Here is a 21,587-nt window from a genome sequence, read left to right as displayed (position 1 = left end):
CCATGGGATGTGAATGAGAAAATAGGAAATGTGAAAATCTCCTCTCTCTAACTTTCCTTTTACTTTTTACACAGAGCCCTCTGTCCTCCTTGTCCTTCCCCCTGGCTTTTTTATAATCTTTCTGGTCTCTTTAAGTCTATTAAAACGCCTGCTCTGTAATAGAATGAGCCATGTTAGGTACAGATACATTACCTGGTGTCTTAGGCCGAGTTCTCTAGAGAAGCAAAACTAGTAAAGCATATAAAAATATGGGCTCCAGAGAGAGATTTATATCAAGGAAGTGGCTGGAATGTCCCAAGTCTGTGGGCTAGGCTAGAGGCTTCTTCTGATTCATGTAGCCACCAAAAACCAAAAAAACAAAACCCGTTGCCATCGAGTCGATTCTGACTCATAGCAACCCTATAGGACAGAGTAGAACTGCCCCACACAGAGTTTTTAAGGAGCGCTCGGTGGATTCGAACTGCTGACCTTTTAGTTAGCAGCCATAGCACTTAACCACTAGGCCACCAGGGTTTCTTATATAGCCATGGGGACTGGCAAACCCACGATCAGCAGGTCAGACGGCAGGGCTCTTGCTCACAGGCTGTAAAGACCGACAGATCCCAAGATTAGCAGGCAAGATGGCAGGTAAGCTGCTAGCTCAAGTCTCAAGACCGGAGATCAGATGAACTAGAGCCAGCTACAGAATCCAGAGCAAGCAAAAGCCCGCAAGTCTTGCCAGAAAGTCCACCTATATTGGAAGCAGGCCACACCCCCATGGAAATGCCCTTCAACTGATTGGCTATTCACAGCAGATCCCATCATGGAGGTGATCACATTATATCAGATCTCATCATGGAAGTGATCACATCATCATATGACTGCCATGGTATATAACTACCGAACCACTGAAAATCATGGCCCAGTCAAGTTGATACACAACCTTAACGATCACACTGGGTGATTTTCTACGTTCCCATAGTACTGGCATTTGTGTTCAGAAATCAGCACCAGCTAAGTCCATTCCTTAAGCTACATTCAGTGATCCTTTGGGCCAGGGACGAAGGATCATGTCTCTTCCTTCTACAGTGTCTCTTCTAGGCAGGAGAACATTAGAAAAAATAGGCATATATGTTCTGTGATTATTTTATGTCTGTGTTATGAATCTCTGAAACTTAGGTTTCTAAGGTCTTGTGGAAGGTGTTAGGTTTTCTTCCTCACTTTACCTCATTCCATTTGTCTAACTATAGAATCTAAGAGAATCTTTCCAAAACTTACACATTCAACAGCTGTGTGCTCCATGGTGAACAGATATTTGCATATAGTCAACCCTCTTGGCCTTCTTTTCTCCATTCAGCTGTTTTATTATTTCCTTATGGTCTTGGGTACATTTAGGGTTAATGATAGCCCTGAATTTAATAAATATTTGTCTTAAGCAGTTCTGTCTGAAAAGCTCTGAAACAGGTTGGAGAGCACTGGTTTTGTTTTAATCCCTATTTGACTTAGGACATGCCCTGAAGAACCCTGTTAAAGTCTGTAATGCCTGCAACAAATAATTAACAGAGCAGAGTGTAGGCAGTTACACCAAGCTGTTCATTTTGACCAGGTGGAAGTTCAGTGACATAACTGTACACTGTCCATGTTTGGGAACATTAAAAGTTTACAACAAACACTGAAATATGGATCATCTTTTTCACGTAAGTTTAGCCTATATTTTATAGCTACCTTATCTCCACCTTTATACCACTTTAAAACAAAAGCCAGAAAGTTTGATTCCCTGGCATTTATAGTAAAGAAGATAACCTGCTATAACAACTATTTTGATGAATTTTAATATCCTCTACACTGTGTATTTTTTTTTTACACTGTGTATTATAGGAGAAATTTAATGAAACACTTCAGAATTTATTATGATTAGAATGGGTGTAGTGAATTGGACTAGTAGTCATGTAGACAATTCCAAATTTTTAGTTTGAACTATTAAACTGAGACCAATGTTATGTTTTCCCAGTTATTTATAACACACAATAGAAAGTTGAGTTCAGATGATTTCCAAATGTTGTATTTGGCTTTCCTAACAAATTTTAAATTACTATCAAAATTGTTTTGATATTTCAGTCACTGGTTAACAGAATTTAAGGGGTTAAAGGCAATGATTAAACTAAGGTTAGGCAAGTTGTCTATAAGAAACCCAGGAAGCATCTTTGTGCTCACTGCCTATACCTAAAGACTGTGTGTATGTACACAATCCCTCCTTTTATTTGAAAGTCATTACTTAATTGACAGTCATTATGACTAATTTTACTGCTCCCAAAGAGTATTCTGGCCCTATCCCAAGTCACCTAGAGTTGACTTAGCTATGCTGTGGCTCTAAAACTGCTTTTTGGTGCTTAGGTGTGTAGAGTATAGCCCTGTAGACCCATACATCCACATACGGTACAGACATTACAGAAATGCCGTAGGTAGATAGGGAGGACAGAAGGCCCTGTGGTGAAAGGATAGAAAAATGTTGAGAGAGGGATTTTTTTCATATTTTCTCATTGACTTCCAGTGCCCTTACTTCCTAATCTGTCTTCCTGTTTTATTTTCCCTTCATTGTTTTTCTTTGAATTTGTGGGGATAGGTGGTTATGGTTTCTGGTTGCTAGCCAGGCACGTAAAAAAAGTAATTCTTAGGGCTGATAAATGTGTATTTCAAGTGTTCTTTTCCTTATATTATAACAATGTTGTAAATTTGTAATATTTTATAAAAACCAGTTCTTCGTTACGGTTTCATCAAAACCAGCACCATGTACGTAGGCTTTTATTGTGATGAAAACTGAAAAGGTTTTGAGAACTGTTAGTTTAGAACTATTGCTTATCATTCTTTCTTCTGTTTTTATATGCACAAATCTGATGATCATATCCCGTAACTTCCTGCAGACACTTTCTAGGGCTCCTCTTTGCCCTTAGGATATAGCCCACGTTTGTCAGCGTGGCTTCCCCACCCCTTCTTCATCTGTCCTCTACTCTCAGTATCCTCTACTGGATCACAGCCTGGCTCCCACACACCTCTTCTGGTACCTTCCAGTGTGGGGCCTGGCTGAGCTGTCTTCTTTGGATTCTCTCTCCCGTGGGCCCTCCCCTTTAAGTGGTAGGCTTCCAGAGAGCCCCCTGGGGGACTGAATCTCCATCAGCATTACACGTCAGGGCTCTAAGGAGATGCCGAGTACGTAACAGGTACTTCAGAAATGTTTGTTAAGTAAAGGAAAAGTAACATGAAATTTCTTATCTTAGTAGGAGATCAACACACGATAGAATTGTGTAACTTAGCTAAATCCTGTAACAGTTATCTGGAAGTTTCATCTTCTGTAGTTCGTCAGAAACTGCCATGTAGATCTGTGTCTCTCCCGCACTGGGATAGACCCTCATAGGTACTTAGTAACTTTTTATTGGGTTAATCATATCCTGCTTTCTTCACCACAATCTCTTAATAAGCAGCAAAAGCCAGCCCTAAAATAGTTATATCACCAGTTGCTCTCAAGTTGATTCTGAGTTATGATGACCTCTTATGTGTTGGAGTAGAGCTGTGCTCCATAGGGTTTTCAGTGGTTGGTTTTTTGGGGGAAGTAGATTACCAGGCCTTTCTTCCAGGGCACCTCTGGGTGGACTTAGTACTCCAACCTTTCAGTTAGTCACTGAGCGCCTTAACCGTTTGTACTACCCTTAATCATTAGCTATTTTGATTACTGTTTATTCTAAAAGTCACAATGGAAAACTTCTGAGTATATATATTTAAAATGAAAACATCTAGAACATTTCCTAAGAGTCCACAGTAGGAGGACGATTTAAAGGCTGGAATCTGAAAAGGGCTAAGAGACCTAAAACATCCCCCTCCTCATACAGATGAAGGGCTGAGGTCCAGGTAGAATGTCATCTAGGGCCGCAGAGGACCATTGAATTGGCAGGACTGGGACTTCACTCTCTGTCTCCTGACGGCTTTTCAAAAAATACATCATTTATCAGTAGCATAATTAATGTAGCTAAACTCTGTGTTGTATGAACAGTCTCAAAAATGGTGCAATTTGAATTAAAAACTCAGGTTTGTGTTAGGTTTAAGTGATGCAAAGTTGTAAAGGTTTCTGCAGTGAATGATAAAAAGACCAGGAAGAATAAAGAGGTTGTGTTTATTTTTGGATAAAAAATCTGTACAAAACTATACCAGAGCACTAGATGGCAAACAGTTATTTGGTGGAGTGATAAAAGCAAGCATTAATATTGCCAGTGGAAGAGCAGCTGAGTTTGTTATTCTGAATGTTAATAAAATTTTCAAGTGAAAAAATAAGCAACTTAGAATTCAGATACTTGAATAAAACTTGTTACAAAGATTCAGAGAAACAAACTCCTGCCAATCAAAGGAGCCCTGGTTTCTGGCTGCCTCATCCTCCTTGCTGCCCGAGAGTGTGTGCTGAGACCTCAGGCTTCTGTAGCTGTGCCCTGTCACAGACCCTGCAAACTGGAGTTACAGACAGGAAGATACAGACCAACATGGGGCACTGCCTGCCCCTCGCCAGGGAGTGAGGCTCAGGTGTGTCAGGCACCCCAGTCCAGGCCTTCTACTCACCCAGCTGCCTCTTATTTCAATAATAATATTATTAAAATACTAGTAATTTTAAATAATTTAAAAATTTTAAGTGAAATAATTCAACAGTGTACAAACTCAGTACTCTTTGGTTTTAATAGTCTAAACAGATTCGTGGCATGATCAAAAATTAAGCTTCTGAAAGATGCGTGTATCTACCTAGATTTCTTGTCGTGTACATGAGATTTTAAACTCCAGGTTAGCTCTTGGCTTTTCATGTGTTTTTCTGCCTTCAATTTTGTTATGACTCAGTTGTTGTTAATTTCAAGGTCTTTTCTTTGGTGAAATGGCTGAAATTTACAATAATCTAGATTTTATTTCTTAAATTATACTTGAAACCATATGTTGAGAATAGGAACTGCACCTTATTAGTTCTTTTCTGTGCTACACAGTAATGATCCAAGTGATAAGGATGTAATAACTTCCCAACAGTAATAAGATTACACCCAGCACGTTACTCCCCTGGCAGTGTGTCAGGCAGCTATGAAGCACCCTCCCTGTGCTAACCCACTTACCACAGAGGCCACTAGAGAGTGGAACCAGGTTCCCACCAGCAGCCAGACTCCAGACTCTCATCAGCATTTACTGGTTTTGACTTATTTGAAACCATTCTTAGCCTTTGAAATAAGCTTCCTGACATTTTGGAAATTGAACAGTTACTCAAACCAGTTTATAAAATATGTCCAGAAGTAATGCCTCACTGCATAAAACAAATACAGTCATGGACATACATAGAACGAATCCTGTTTTCTTGTCCCTTTCACTTTTCAATTTGAAATTGCCTTCTATTGAAAAAAAAAAAAAGCACACCAAAAGACTAAATTGAAACAATGAGTTTGATTCATCAGTTAATGTCAGATTAATAGCTTTCTACCTTTTAGTCTAAAATCTAGTGCATCAAATGGTGAGACTGGTATTCTATGGTAAACGTGTAAAGTGATCTGTAATTATATTAATGTAATTCATAATCTGTTTTACACATCAGACTTGAACTTTTGAAATGGGGAGGAGGTTTCACTCGTTTTTATTTCAATCTCAGAAACTGTCTATGAAGTTTTATGAATGCTAAATGCTGAGGAATATAAATCCTTTCTTAACAGATGGAAAAATAAGTCATGAAATCATTTCATTGTTATTTTCCCTGCTGGAGATACTTTCTATTTTCAAAGGAGAGTTTTCCTACTCACAGATAAAAAGCCAGAAGATCATATTGACTAATGAAAAGGAAAATAAAAGTGTCCTGCAGAGAAAAGTAGATGCTGTGGAGACTGGGACCATTTGTCCAGACCCTGCCTCCTCCCATCCCTGCGATGTCTGGTAGGAGTGCTGTGTAGGCAAGCCTTTTTTTCTCCACTGCAAGTTACTGTCAGATGTTTTTGTCACAGCCAGTGGAATGCAGAGTGAAATAAAAGTGTGGGTCAGTTATATGATCACTGTCGTTCCTCAAGTGCTCATTCGTTTAAAAAATCTGTTACATGGCAAAAGATGTTTGTCAGCTTAGAACGGAGTGCACTAAGTAAAACATGAAGAGTTGGGACTTAAAACCCTCTCCCTATCCAAAAAAGCTAATTTTGTTGTAGAATGTTTAGTCCTAGGTGGTGCAAATAATTAACGTACTTAGTTGCTAACTGAAAGTTTGAGTCGACCCAGTGGCACCTTGGAAGAAAGCGCAGGTGGTCTACTTACCAAAAAATCAGCCATTGAAAATTCTGTAGACCATAGTTCTACTCTGACACACAAGGGTCGCCTTGAGTCGGAGTCAACTCAATGACAACTGATTTGATTTTTATCTGTCCTGCCAATATTGACATGGTTTCTGGTTACTTTTCTTTTAGTAGGCAGTAATTTCTATTTGTATAATTGAATAACTTTCTTGAAAAAAATACCCCAGATTTCTTAAATGTAGTGTTTCAGTTTGACCCAAAAAAAAAAAAAAAAAAAGTACCTTGTGGGATATTTATAGTATTTTTCAACCTATTTTTATCAGTTCTAGGACTGATAACTGATTTAGGGCACTGGGGTTAAAAACAGGAAATGTGGTTTATAAAGTGGGTAGTATCTCCAGAGTTTCCAAAGTTTGATTTCTTACAGTACTGTCTGAAGAGTATCATGTTTCAAAACAACATTGGGCAGAGTGTACCTTGAAGGCAGTCTGCATTGACAGGAGCTGTCGGTCCAATTATGACAGGAAATGCCTCATGGAAAAGTTTGCATTCTTGGTATAAGTTCAAATGGCATAGCGGTTGTTTTCTGTAAGCGTTCTTTCTCTCCAGCTCTATTTTAGACACTCCCTGTACAGATTGAGTGTAAGTCTTGTGTAACTTTTAGAAGATTTCCTTTGATTGACTTCTGTATTTTGCTTAAAATTAAATTTTAGTATTTTAATGAAAAGTTCTTGTCAAATATCTGTTTAAGAATGTTTTAAACCCCAGAGGTCATGATACTGGTGAAGAGTGAGCTTCTTGGATCAAGTAGACACATGAGACTATGTGGGCAGCTCCTGTCTGGAGGGGAAATGAGAGGGCAGAGGGGGTCAGAAGCTGGCGGAATGGACACGAAAAGCGAGAGTGAAGGGAAGGAGCGGGCTATCTCATTAGAGGGGGAGCAACTAGGAGTATATAGCAATGTGTATATAAATTTTTGTATGAGAGACTGACTTGATTTGTAAACTTCCACTTAAAGCACAATAAAAATTTTTAAAAAAGCCAGAAAAAAAGTTTCAAAATGGATTATCATATTTGAAAAAAAGCATTGTATATTCAGGATTATTAATTATATTAGAAAATCCAAATTAAGAAAATAAAAAGGCATGAAGAAGTCAGAGTATAATTTTGTATGACCTTTTGAATGACTGCTTGACAGAATCCATCGAAACTACAGTAATTAAAAAAAAAATTGGTTCAGCAATTCCATTTCTAGGAAGATATCTTACAGAATTAGTCTGTGAGCACACAAGGACCTTTGTACACGGGTGTTCATTACAGCATTATTTGTAGTATAAATACTTAAAGGCAACCTTACTGTCCAGCTGAAGGAGCCCTGGTGGCACAATGGTTAAGCACTCGGCTGCTAACCAAAAAGTTGGCCTCTCGAACCCACTGGCTACTGCACGGGAGAAAGATGTGACAGTCTGCTTCTGTAAAGATTACAGCCTAGGAAGCCCTCAGGAGTAGTTTACCCTGTCCTATAGATTGCTGTGAGTTGGAATCAACACCACAGCAGTGGGTTTTTTGTTTGTTTAACTGTCCAGCAGTAGGTAAAAAAAAAAAAAAAAGGGAGAGTGGTTAAATAATGCGTAGTGTGTCCACACTGCAGAACCCTGGGCAACTCCCAGGAACCACGTGGTGGATCTGTGTGCACTGGCATGGAACTAGGTTTGTGATCTGTTACTGAATGATGTAAGATGTTTCAAGAACAGAGTATATAGTATAATCTCATTTTTTAGGAAAAAAATTATATTCACAGGAAAAGATCTGGAAGAATACATACCAAACTGTCAGTGGTGGTTATCTTAGGGAGAAGGATAAAGGAGTTCATTGGACTTTTTATTGTTATATAAATTGATACTTCTGTGTTTTAATTATTTTCAACAAGTATTTATATGTATTTTTTAAATTTTTTAATTAAAATCAAGAACAAAGTCGGTCAGTCTAAAATGTTAAATATTCTGTGGTTTAATATGGATATCTCTGTAAGAATCTACCTGGGACTTTGTCCAGTTATTAATAATAAGAGGACTCAAGTTTACCTTTGTAACACTTTTTAATTTACAAGGTATTTTCCCATATATCAAAGAAATACGCTGATTTTCTGGCTAAGCTTTAAATCCGAGTCATTCCTTATGCCTCTGTACATATCTATTACAAGTTATTGTTGGGTACTGTTCCTCAAGATTGGCAAAATAGAGACATTCCCATCCTCTCAACATGTAAGGGAAGCATTTTACAAGTGGTGCTGAGGATTCTCATCAAGCAGAAGTCTTTTCCCTCTCTTTGCCAATGTAGGCTTTACCATTTACTGAAGTTTCTTTCATGCAGTTGCTTTCTTGTACTCACTGTTCCACAGATGATGTGAGGCTCTCGCCCACATCAGGGTGATTACTGTTTATTAAATCCAGGGTCAGCCTCATTGGTGGGTGTATCACCACTGGAGTGGATGCTCTTTAGGGCAGGGACTGTGTTCTGTCAGTGCCAAATCCCCAGCACTGGAATGGTGTCTGGCTATGATAGGCATACAATACTTAATAGGGTGCCTATTCCCAAATCCAGTGCCTTCCCTGCTCGATTAAGAAAAGGAGACACAAATATACCAAAAAAGTCTCCTTTTCCATTTTGGCTTCCATGGTGGAGATGTTTGCTCTACAGGCTGATTTACAGGAAGCCCACCTTGCAAGAAGGACCTACAAGTTATTGCTCAAAGTAGAAATGAGCTTTGTTTTCTCCATGGGGAATTTCCACACTGGGTTACTAGAGTCATTGCTAAATGATATTCTAGATCGATCCTGTGTAGGTGGGGACACTTTTTTGGCCAAATATCATGACACATTCTAATTTCGTATTCAGAGAGTAGAGGAGATACATGTTGTAAAAGCTGTTTCTCCTTCCCTTGCTTAAATAACATGGAAAGTTGTGGGGGTTTACCCAAGGGGAACCTTTTAAAAACAACGCTCACTACTACATCATAATAATGGTGTGTTCATCTCCAGCTCCAAAAAACAAGCAGTGTACTTTGTTCCCCCACGCATGCCGCCTGCCCTGTCTGTCCTCCCTCGTCTGGTGGGTCCCTCAGCAGGGCTTTTTGTTGCCATCACTGCTGGCACTGAAACGGAAACCCAGGTTTCCTAACACATTTTTTGATTGTTCCCTCTTGCCTCTCTCTAAGTTGTTAATGCTAATGATCTAGGCATCTTCCTAAGTACCTAGCATGTAGTAAGCATTCAATCAATATTTAATAATGTATTATATGAAATAAGCTATTAGTTTAAATATATAACTGGAAAAATAATGCATATTTGGAGAGCAAATACTTAGCCTCAGCAGTATTCTATTCTGCTGTGCTTCTTTGGAAACCCTGGTGGTGTAGTGCTATGGCTGCTAACCAGAGAGTCGGCTGTTTGAATCCGCCAGGCGCTCTTGGAAAATGTATGGGGCAGTTCTACTCTGTCCTATAGGGTTGCTATGAGTCGGAATTGACTCGACAGCAATGGGTACAAGTATGCTTCTTTATTGAAATTGTATTATTCACACAGATCCTGACACTTATTGCAAAAAGACTATCCTTGTTTTCTTAAACCCTGTGAGGACTGAGAGATGCATGCCTTTCCAGAAAATACCTCCCTCTCACGACAACTAAGGTGTTTGCATTTCTAGTTACTGTGGACAGTAAAGACTCTTACATAGAGTCATACTTTTCTCTGATGTTTATTTACTTACTCATTCACTTACCGCATTATTTAAGAGGACTAAGCCTGGGACCTTAGTAGGGGGCAAGAGAGACATGGTTTTTTGCCCGTCTTTGTTCATTCAATAAGTATTTTTTGAACACCTACTGTGTGCTAGCAACTGTGATAGGTGTTGAGGATACAAAGATGAGGAAAATCAGGAATGACCCCTACCCATGTGGAGTTTACGGTTTGGTAGGGGAGATAGATATTCAAGTAGTCACACAACAGTAGAATTGTGAGAAAGAAAGCTAGTGGGGCCTGAGAGGATGTAGGGGTGATCTGTATGCAGACACTGTGAGAATACAAAGTAGAGTTGTTGGCAGTAGCAATCAACACTAATATCTCCCATTTAGGACAGCCTCCTGTTCTGGCAGCTAAATTGTTAGCCTCTTAAAAATATTTCATTTAATAAACATTATCTCTCTTTTACAAATGAGAAAGCTGCAAATCAAGTGTTCCAAAACCTGCTTGAAGGCCAGCATCTGTTTCTGTCTGATATTCACTGGCCATCTTCATTCAGGCCAACGTCCATATGTCACGGTACTCACAATGCCTTCCCTAGCCCTAGCCATGTTCAGCCATTCTCTTCTAAACCAAATAAAGACATATGACAAAATAGCTCCACTAAAATTCCAATTCCCAAAGAACTCCGTGTGAGACCAGCAAACTAAGAGTCCTGTTGGAGACAGATTTGTCCGGTTGACGTTGCATCTGAGTAGTTTGCTGCTGTCATTTTCTTATATTCAAGTGCAAACACCCAAAACAACTTGCGCACACCAGGGCACGCCGCACGTGGGGGACAGTGAGCGACAGGACTGCCTGGTTGAAACCTACACTTAGTGTTTCAGAAAGAGAAACTCGTGTACTTTCTCCTAATCATCATCCCTTTTTGTTAAAAAAAAGATAGTCCTGAAATACTCATCCTGCTTTCTGGTTGACAAAGGACTGTTTACCATGGGACTGGAAGCTCTGTTAGGGCAGGGATTGTGTCTGTTTTGCTCACTTTTGTATAGAAGCACCAGTGGTGTCTAGCATCTAATAGATGCATAACAAATGTGTGAAGAATGGGGGGATAAACATATATTACATTTCATTTTCATAAAAACTTTGTTAGCAAAACAAATGATGCCATCTCTACAATTTGCAGAGTAAGCAGTTATCTGAAAGGTGAACTGATTTGTCCAAGGTCATATCATTAGATGGAGATAAACCAGAGTTTAGATCCCAGTCTTTGACTCTACATTGAGTGTTCTATCACCTCAATGTACTTAAAAATAATTATCAGCTATTAATGTTAATAATATTAAGTTTAGAATAAAATGTAGTCAGAAGAGAAAGAACATATACCACAAAGATTAATTACAACATGGTCTTTTTATCACAGTCATAGACCTTTTGAAAATGATACGTTAATCAAAAATCAAGTCCCGGTTCTACCCCCAGGTGCCATGATAAAGGTCCTTTTAAATCCATTCTGTATTTTATTCTGCCATCCAGCTTGAGGCCTTAGCCACTTTGGTAACAAAATGTGTGTATAATTTTTCTGTGACAGATTCAGGATCTTTCTCAGCATTCTTTTTACCTCTTTTCTGGTTTCTCTACCTACCTCCCACCCAGGCAAGAGACTGCCCAGTTAGCTCTTGTTGTTAGGTGCCATTGCATCAATTTCAACTCATAGTGACCACATGTGACTGAGTAGAACTGCCCCATAGAGTTTTCTTGGCTGTAATCTTTGTAGAAGCAGATCATCTGATCTTTCTACTGCGGAGCTACTGGGTGGGTGCGAACCACTGACTTTTTGGTCTGCAGCCCAGCACTTAACTGCTTGTGTCACTAGGGCTCTGCTGTCAGTAAAAAATCACAGGGAAGACCGGCTTCCTATCTCCACAGCCCCACATCTGTTCTCTTTCAGCGCTGGGTGTTCACGTGGCCATCCTTTGGGCATGATTTCCACATAATTCCCTTTTCCCAGTCAGAAAACAGCAAATTGGCTACTCTGGTCACCCAAAAGAGAATTTCTCCCTGCTTCACATTTGTTCTCAGAGTAGCACTGGTAATGCCCTAGTTTTCAGTGGGGGCAGGGACTGTTGACTTTCTGACTCTTACTCCTTAAACATCATTGCCCTCATATTGTGTCCTAACAGGGGATGTTAGACAATAGTACCATGTGGAGATGGTGAGACTCCCACCCACAACCCTTAGCTCCGACAGACTCCTTCAAGTACAGATTTATGACAGAGGTGGCATCCTCCCATAGTTGGATTTGGGGCAGCATTTTAAAACAAAGCTCTCAGACAATTAAAACCAGGTATTTTATCAGTTAGTTTTTTAAAAGCATGTCTGAGAGTCTCAGTTTGGACCCGAGTGACTATAGTGTGGATACTGGAGACAAGGCTGGGGAGCAGGGTATGTATTCAGGTTGTTTCTCCTTAGGCAGGTCACTAGCTGTGCAGTGAAGAGAGAAAGGAATTAAAATTCTTGAACTAGGAAGACCACAAAGATCTTTCTTAATGACTTCGTGTTGTGAACCTTGAGACTCAATCCCGAGACACCAACACTTTCCAGTCCCTAGGCCCTTTGCCCTTACTTTTTCTACCCCTACCCAAATATTTATCTGTACCATTCAAGAACTCCATAAATTAAAGGTAACATATAAATGTTGTACAGATCACTTTAAATCAAAGTACAAAGAATTTTTTTTTACACATGAAACCCTTTCAGAAAGCCATCTTACACATACTTGGTACATACAACTTAGACACATGTATGAACATCCTTATATTATGGTAAAACTGAATAACAGAACACTTTGGTGGTCTGTGGATATCCACATATTCAACTTTAAGGGCTTAATACCTACCTACTTCTGATGTGTGCCTACCAGTGCCCACTGTATAGTAGAATTCCAGAAATCATGTTAAATCAATGAATGGGAACTGTCAGTTCTTCCCTTGGAACTAACAACAATTTCAGCCCAGTAGGCAATAACAAAGCACTTAATTCTGTATTATCATAGTGGTACCTTTTTGGAGAGAGAGGATCCATAGATTTATTCATTCTTATATTTAAAAATTTCTCTGATAAACTTACAGGACCAGCATATATATTGTTTTTGAAGGCTATAATAGTGTTTCACAGAGTTCAGCCTCGAGCCCACTTTGCATTTCAGATATGTTAAGTTTAATGCTGTCTTTTTAAGCCCCCACTGAGCTAGCATGTGGTCTGACTAGGAAACCCTATTTCTATGCATCTCTAACCCAATGAAAACCCAGTGCCTTCGAGTCAATTCTGACTCATAGCGACCATATAGGAAAGAGTAGAACTGCCCTATAGAGTTTCCAAGGAGCGCCTGGCGGATTCAAACTGCCGACCCTTTGGTTAGCAGCTGTAGCACTTAGCCACTACACTACCTCTAGGACCACAAATTTTCCCTTCTCTTTTTCCAACATTCCCAGTTACGTCTTGAAGCAATTATTGGTTGTTTTAGGAAAGAAAAAATGGTGGTTTCCATTTTTTTCTACTCATAAAGTCTCCAAGAAACATGAAATTTTCTTACTTGTCTAAGGTTAAGGCTATTTACTCTTTACAATTTATTATCCATTTGAAACCTGTGGTCAACCTAATATGGAAGCCTGTTTTTCCCCCAAGTTTTGATCAACAGAACATGGTTCTTTGGTTGAAAGTATCCTGTGCTTTTATTCATACTGCTCAAGCTTTGTCTTCAGAATTTTATTGAGTAATTTAGATTTATCTCTTTTACAAGGTATTTTACTAGTAATGCTTCGTCTGATGGGTCCTTGCCAGGAAATGTTTTTCCTGTCAGGGTCAGAGTGGGAGTTGAGTTTATAGCATACTGTCACTGAGCATGTAACTTTGTCTTGCTTCATTCTAAGTTCAGTTTTCTGTTTTTTAGTCAGTACTCTGGCCTCATTCTTCTCTTTTGCATTGAAGAAGTTTAAAAAGTTAAAAACTGCCATCCCCTTTCCAGTCATCCTTGCTAGAACATTGTCAAAACCCAGACTCCTGACATTTGTTCTCAGAGTAGCACTGGCGATGCCCTGGTTTTCAATGAGGACAGGGACTGTTGACTTTCTGACTCTTACTCGTTAAGTATCATTGCCCTCATATTGTGGTTATGTTTTTAGTACTATGTATGTTAAGGTAAATATCTGAGCTAATCTCCCACATGATTGCAGTTTGAAGGTTCTAGACCTGAGTACCCTCCACGCACATTTGGAAGAGGTGCCCAGAGAGCAGTGAGAGAAACTGGAGGAGCTGGCCACTGGATGGCCAGAGGCACAGCCAGACTCCTTCACGCCCTGACAGTTGCTATGAGCAGTCCACAGAGCACTTCAGCATTCCTCTTACAAGGAGGAAGCATTTCTAGTCATGAGCACAGGTCAGTTTTTTCACTTTCACATACGGTAGGCTCCTATGTTCTTCTTTCCTGCCACCCATATAAGACATCTTACCTTGAAATTATCCTTTTTCTCAGGAATAATCAATTAATTTCCAAATTTTATTTAATTATTTCTCACTCAGCTTTCTCAGTTATTCCATCAGCAAAATAGAATTAATAACACCTTAACCTTCATATCCCAAAGAAATATATATGGAATTAGCACCTAAAAGAAAAACAATGTATGTATTATATGACAGATTCAAAAGCTAGTTTTATACTTGGGGTGGGCAAATGCCAATTCAAAAAGTGTGTTATAGTTCTTGGTCTCTGTCTCAGCTTTCCTCAGTAATCCGTACCTTGAATGGCATTATGAGAAAAGATTCTCCTTAATATCATCACTCCTAATATCTATAGATTTGCAATATAATAGAATTTTTCCTTTTGCTCAGAGAAGGAATTATAAGTGTGTGCATTTAATTTTAGAAAACATTCTGAAATGTTTTTCCACTCCAGATGAAAGTAATTGTGTTAGAGTTATATTAAAGCAGCATTTGTTTTTACATTTTTTTTTCCTTGTAAAATAATAATGAATGCTCTGAGTGAGCACTGAGTACCTCTGTAATCCTCATGTCAACACTGTAAGACAGGTGCTACTACTAGACTCACATTACAGGTAAGAAAACTGAGACTCAGTTTTCTACTAGTCACAGCTAATAGGTATGAAGCTGGGTTTTGATCCAAGATAGTCTGATTTCAGACCCATATACTCTGAAATCTTATGCGTACCTGCTTCTTGGGTGAATTATTCGATACCATGCTGAAATCTTGTATTTGGACCAATCTTTAACTTGTTTTACAGAATCAGATTCAGTTTGATTTTATCAGAAGTTTCTCCTAAAAGTGATTGCTTAAGATTAGTCATTCTGCATAATAACTTGACTTTCACTTTTAGAAGTAGGATGGGCCTACTTCCAAAGATATTTAACATATGTTTTAGAAGCTTTGTTAGACATCCTTCGTCTGTCCTCTGTTTTGTCTATTAATGTGACTGTAACTTTATATATGTATATGTAGGAAGAAATTGAAGGGCATTTTTAAATTTCAGTCTTGAGTCAGACTGACCAACAGTTATAGAAAGCGTCAACAGTGACAGAAATGAAAAACAATGAAAGAAAACTCTCAACTAATTTCACCTTTTTTTTTTTCCTTGACCTGAAAGAAGATTACACTTCCCTCATTTGGTCTCAAGAGGAAATCAACGGCGGTGGTGTTATTTTCTGTTTCTTCTTAGACACTGCTAAGCAGGAGGACAGCATACAGAAACGCCAGCAGGGGAGAGGGTGGTTTGCACTTCCATTAAATGCCTTTTTCCCTCCCCCATCTCCATTTCAGGTGTCAGAAACTATTTAAAAGAAGCTCTGGTGAACATAATTGCTGTGCATGCAGAGGTAAGCTGTCATTAGATGTTCCTGAGAGATGGATAACTGAAAAGAGGCAAATTTGATGATTTTTATGGTGGTCTTTTTTTCCCTTCAGACTATCTCTTGGGTGTAAATAAAACACAATTCTAATGTCCTATATGCGTGATTTATTTTTGTTTTGTTTTTGTAACTGAGAATCTTTTTCTGGAATTGTATATGTTTTCTCTCATAATTAAAACTAAATTCATTAATATTTGAAAAGCAAAGAAAAAAGAGATTAAAAGGATGTTTTTCCTTTAAAGAACCTTAAATCCCATTCTTGGAAAATTCGGTAACCTCTTTATAGCCAGTATACAAATCATTGTTGTAGTGAAGTGGTCTCGGGTAGTGGTTGGGGTTCTATAAAAGTAGAAGTTTGTTAGAAAGATAGACTCAGAAGAGCAGGTGAAGTTAGGAAGCAAATACATGATTTCCTGTCAGTGGTGACTTAGAGGTTGCTGCTTCTAGCTCACGATTCTCATCAGCTTCATCCTGGTGTCCTTGTTAGGAGGGCCCTTCTGTGGAACATCAAAAGAAGAGACCACATCTACCACTGTTACCACCACTATGACTGCCAGCTTTCATTCAGTAATTTTACAGTTCATTACTCACTGCTTTGCCAGTACTTGAAGGATTGTTCTTCCTAACAGATGAATGGGTAACCAGATAAAATGGAACTCAGCAGAGAGGTTATCTTTAGATATTGTTCACCATCGCTTAAGTGATTCTTAAGCTGTATGCATCCAATAAAGGTGTATTTGGGTCGGTACCACCCCCTACATCCAGAAATATCAGAGACCATCAAGGTAAACTGAGGGGAAAAAAAAAAAAGGAATAATTGAGGTTAAAACAAAAGAATGACCAAAGAAAATGCTAGCTGGTTCCTGAATTTGGCTATTAAGTTTGAAGCAAGTAGAGCAGAAAGGCAAATACAGTATATTGTAATTTTCATTTCTTAGTAAAGGGAAATATATAAAGTCCTCTGTGAAAATGAGGTTTTTACATGATTTGAGATCAGAATTTATCATAATGATCTTTTATAACTAGTAATGTATTTTCAACCATGATTTTGTCAAAGGCATAAAAATACTATTCTTATTATGTTAGATTGTTACAAAATTCAAGTAAAAAATTAAATCAATGATAAGTGAAAGCATTCCTGTGGTAAATGAGCTGGTGCTAGTCACAGGAACTGAGAAATATGTGACCATTTTTAGTGTTGATGACGATGATTCCTGATGAGATCCTTAGTGATGTCTGTTATCAATAACTGTGAGATTTTTTGTAAATATCAATGACTGAAAGTGGAATTTCATTCATACTATTTCCCACATGATCTTAACTTGCCAAAATCTTCTTGAACATTTGCATTATATTTAGTTTGGCCCAAACGTTTAATACTGTTGACTCACTATGAGAAAAAGGAAAACTAAAAAGAAAATATGATTTAATTTTAAACCAAGAGAGTAAAATGTTTCACTAAATTACCTAATATAATAACTCCTACTTTGAATGTGTCAAATCTTAAAATTTGAAAACTATTTTTAGTTTGCCAGCTTTAGTAATACCTTTCAAAATTAAGCTTGCCAGTATTTTTTTAAAAATTGTTTTTGTCATGAATCAGGTGATACAACTTAAATACGTCTTTATCTTCCTTTCATTCGTAATTTTTGTCCTTTAAAAATATGGAAAGCGTGTGAGTTATTTTGTTCTTTTGCATTCTTTTGTTGTTAATAAAATTAGAAAAAGCCACCATAAGGCATAATTTCCTCTTATGTTAAACCTTTGATCAGGTGTTCACTATTTCAAAAGAATTGGTGCCTCGGGTACTGACCAAGGTGGTGGAAGCTGTTTCTGAAGAGCTGAGTCGACTGATGCAGTGTGTGTCATCGTTCAGCAAAAATGGAGCATTACAGGTACCCAAATCATTAAATGCCATGCTGAACTTCTCCTTTTATTAAAAATACATAAATCTGGTTTTAGTCGTCAATCTTACCATGTACGCAGAACCAAACCCATTGTGATCGAGTCATTTTGGACTCATAGCAACCTTATCATATACAGACAGGTTTTATTTCATTTTTTCATAGATGTACTGATTGGTAGGTCAAAGGGCGTCTCAAGAAGAAAAAGTAAAGTATTATAATGACATGTGCAAAGAGATGGAGATGGAAAACCAAAAGGGAAGAATACACTCAGCGTTTCTGAAGCCGAAAGAACTGAAGAAAAAATTCAAGCCTTGAGTTGCAATAGTGAAGGATTCTATGGGGAAAATATTAAACGATGCAGGAAGCATCAAAAGACAATGGAAGGAATACAGAGTCATTATACCAAAAAGAATTAGTCGATGTTTAACCATTTCAAGAGGTGGCATATGATCAGGAACCGATGGTACTGAAAGAAGAAGTCCAAGCTGCCCTGAAGGCATTGGCAAAAAACAAGGCTCCAGGAATTGATGGAATACCAATTGAGATGTTTCAACAAACAGATGCAGCGCTGGAGGTGCTCACTTGTCTATGCCAAGAAATACGGAAGACAGCTCCCTGGCCAACTGACTAGAAGAGATCCATATTTATGCCTATTTCCAAGAAAGATGATCCAACCAAATGTGGAAATTATACAACAATATCATTAATATCACACGCAAGCAAAATTTTGCTGAAGATCATTCAAAAACGGCTGCAGCAGTATATCAACAGGGAACTGCCAGAAATTCAGGCCGGTTTCAGAAGAGGGCGTGGAACCAGGGATATCATTGCTGATGCCAGATGTATCCTGGCTGAAAGCAGAGAATACCAGAAGGATGTTTACCTGTGTTTTATTGACTATGCAAGGGCATTCGACTGTGTGGATCATAACAAATTATGGATAACATTACGAAGAATGGGAATTCCAGAACACAATTAAGTGCTCATGCGGAACCTTTATGTAGATCAAGAGGCAGTTGTTTGGACAGAACAAGGGGATACTGATTGGTTTAAAGTCAGGAAAGGTGTGTGTCAGGGTTGTATTCTTTCACCATACCTATTCAATCTATATGCTGAGCAAATAATCTGAGAACCTGGACCGTATGAAGAAGAATGGGGCATCGGGATTGGAGGAAGACTCATTAACAACCTGCGTTATGCAGATGACACAACCTTGCTTGCTGAAAGTGAAGAGGACTTGAAGCACTTACTGATGAAGATCAAAGACCACAGCCTTCAGTATGGATTGCACCTCAACATAAAGAAAACAAAAATCCTCACAACTGGACCAATGAGCAACATCATGATAAATGGAGAAAAGATTGAAGTCCGGGATTTCATTTTACTTGGATCCACAGTCAACAGCCATGGAAGCAGCAGTCAAGAAATGAAAAGATGCATTGCATTGGGTAAATCTGCTGCAAAGGACCTCTTTAAAGTGTTGAAGAGCAAAGATGTCACCTTGCAGACTAAGGTGCACCTGACCCAAGCCATGGTATTTTCAGTCGCATCATATGCACGTGAAAGCTGGACAATGAATAAGGAAGACCGAAGAAGAATTGATGCCTATGAATTGTGTTGGCGAAGAATATTGAATATACCATGGACCGCCAAAAGAACGAACAAATCTGTCAAGGAAGAAGTACAACCAGAATGCTCCTTAGAGGCAAGAATGGCGAGACTGCGTCTTACATACTTTGGACATGTTGTCAGGAGGTATCGGTCCCTGGAGAAGGATATCATGCTTGGCAGAGTACCGGGTCAGCAGAAAAGAGGAAGACCCTCAACGAGGTGGATTGACACAGTGGCTGCAACAATGAGCTGAAGCATAACAACGATTGTGAGGATGGCTCAGGACTGGGCAGTGTTTCGTTCTGTTGTGCATAGGGTCTCTCTGACTCGGAACCGACTTGACAGCACCTAACAACAACTGATTGGAGAACTATACTGTAATTTTTCTTGCATAAACCATACCTATAATGTATTATCAGTAAGCCCCAGAGTTACTGTTTCTTTAAAGAAGAGCAAGACCATAAATATGCTTGTGAAATTATCTGAAGCAGATCCCTCCTAAAAGCTTTGTGGTTTTTCTTTTTATTTTACAATTGTCTTTGCCAAATTTAATTCCACAGAAATATTTAAAAATTTACTTTTAGTAAGTTTTTCTAAAGCATTCTGTCAGTTTGCATGAACAATGAATAACTGTCTCTTTGTGCTTACATTCTATCATTTTATGTACTAGTTTATTTAAATTACATAATTACAGTAACAAATATATCTGCTGTAAACCAGATGATTCTTGGTACCTATGGAACCCAACTGGTAGAAGTCGAGGTATGCAGACACGTTGGAGAGTGACCTTCTAGCTGTGAGCTTTCAGTGTGCTGGAAGCATTGTGAATGTATTTTTAAAAAGCGATGGTGTTCTGCTTCCAGTAATGGCTGAAGGAGCTCTATTCAGGCCAACTCCTCACAAATAATAGCTGTAAACCTTGAGTATATTTAAAAAAAATAACATCTGAACACATGGGGAGTAACAATTAGTGTGGAGATTCTGAGGAAATGGCATTTGGATGAGTTCCCTACTTTTAATGAATTTTAGCCTAAAAGTAGGCCCCAAACCAAAAAATCAAACCCACTGCCATCAAGTCGATTCCAACTCATAGCAACCCTGCCCCCACAGGGTTTCCAGGGCTGTAAATCTTTATAGAAGCAGACTGCCACATCTTTCTCCCATGCAGCAGGTGGTGGGTTTGACCCGCCGACCGTTTGGTTAGCAGTCAAGTGCTTTAACCACTGTGCCTGGGCTCCTTAGAAAGTAAGCCCAGGAGTACCTAAAACTTCCGTAGAAAACTACTATCTTTCTGGCTTGAAGACCAGGCCCAGGACAGCCACAGCTGCTGAAAGGTAAGGGGGTTATCCCAGAGAGTAGAGAACAAGAATGACAAATTCTTTGTATACACTCTGCATGAAACAGGTTGACCCCTAAATTACATATGTGTGATCAGACTCCAACCAGCCCAGCAACGGCTGAAAGAACTGAAGTAAGAATCAAACTGCTGCCCAAGAAACAAGAGTTTTCATTTTGAGTCCAAATAAGTTAATTGCTTGCTAAAACAAAACAAAAATCAACACTTCTTGGAAGCAAGTTATAGAATCCACAGTCTCCACAACATAATATTCACAAAGTCCAGGATACAATTGAAACTTAATTGATATGCACAAACAAAACAAAATAGGAAAACATGACCCAGTCTCAATAGAAAAGACAATCAGCTAAGACCAGCCTCAAAATTACCCAGTTGTTGGAATTAGCAGGCAAGGATTTTAAAGCAGCTGTGTTCAGTGATGTAAAAGAGAATATGCTCATAATGAAGGAATATAGATATCATCAGAGAAATAGAAACCCTAGAAATCAAATTAAATAGAAGTTCTAGAACAGAAAAATGCAGTATATGAATTTTTAAAAGTATACTGGATGGGAATGGAGATGACAAAGGAAAAAGTCAGTGAACTTGAATATAGATCAGTAGAAATAATCTAAAGACCAGAGAAAAGAATTATTGGAAAAGAACAGAGCTTCAGGGACCTGGGGGATAATATGAAAAAGTCTAACATGGTCATAGTTAGATTCCCAGAAAAGTAAGAAACAAATAGAACAGAAAAAATGTTTGAAAATACGTCCCAAATTTTCCCAAGTTGATAAAAGATATAAAT

General features: G+C 38.6%; 1 protein-coding gene across 4 annotated transcripts in view; it reads left to right on the top strand.

Annotated features, from left to right (window-relative positions):
- EXOC2 (exocyst complex component 2) overlaps nt 1-21,587 on the top strand; it is a 313,056-nt gene that overhangs the window by 273,034 nt on the left and 18,435 nt on the right. For 3 of the 4 annotated variants that reach the window (XM_049882080.1, XM_049882096.1, XM_049882088.1), the window contains exons 24-25: nt 15,837-15,892; nt 17,698-17,820. In XM_049882080.1, the coding sequence (XP_049738037.1) occupies nt 15,837-15,892; nt 17,698-17,820 (179 nt within the window). Of the gene's footprint in view, nt 1-15,836; nt 15,893-17,697; nt 17,821-17,994 lie in introns of all 4 variants that reach the window. The other variant, XM_049882116.1, reaches the window with a different exon arrangement.

The sequence above is a fragment of the Elephas maximus genome, chromosome 1 (assembly GCF_024166365.1).
Source record: "Elephas maximus indicus isolate mEleMax1 chromosome 1, mEleMax1 primary haplotype, whole genome shotgun sequence".
Classification (NCBI taxonomy): Eukaryota; Metazoa; Chordata; class Mammalia; order Proboscidea; family Elephantidae; genus Elephas; species Elephas maximus.
Note: the sequence above shows the minus strand (reverse complement) of the source record. Positions and strands in the feature narration are given on the sequence as shown.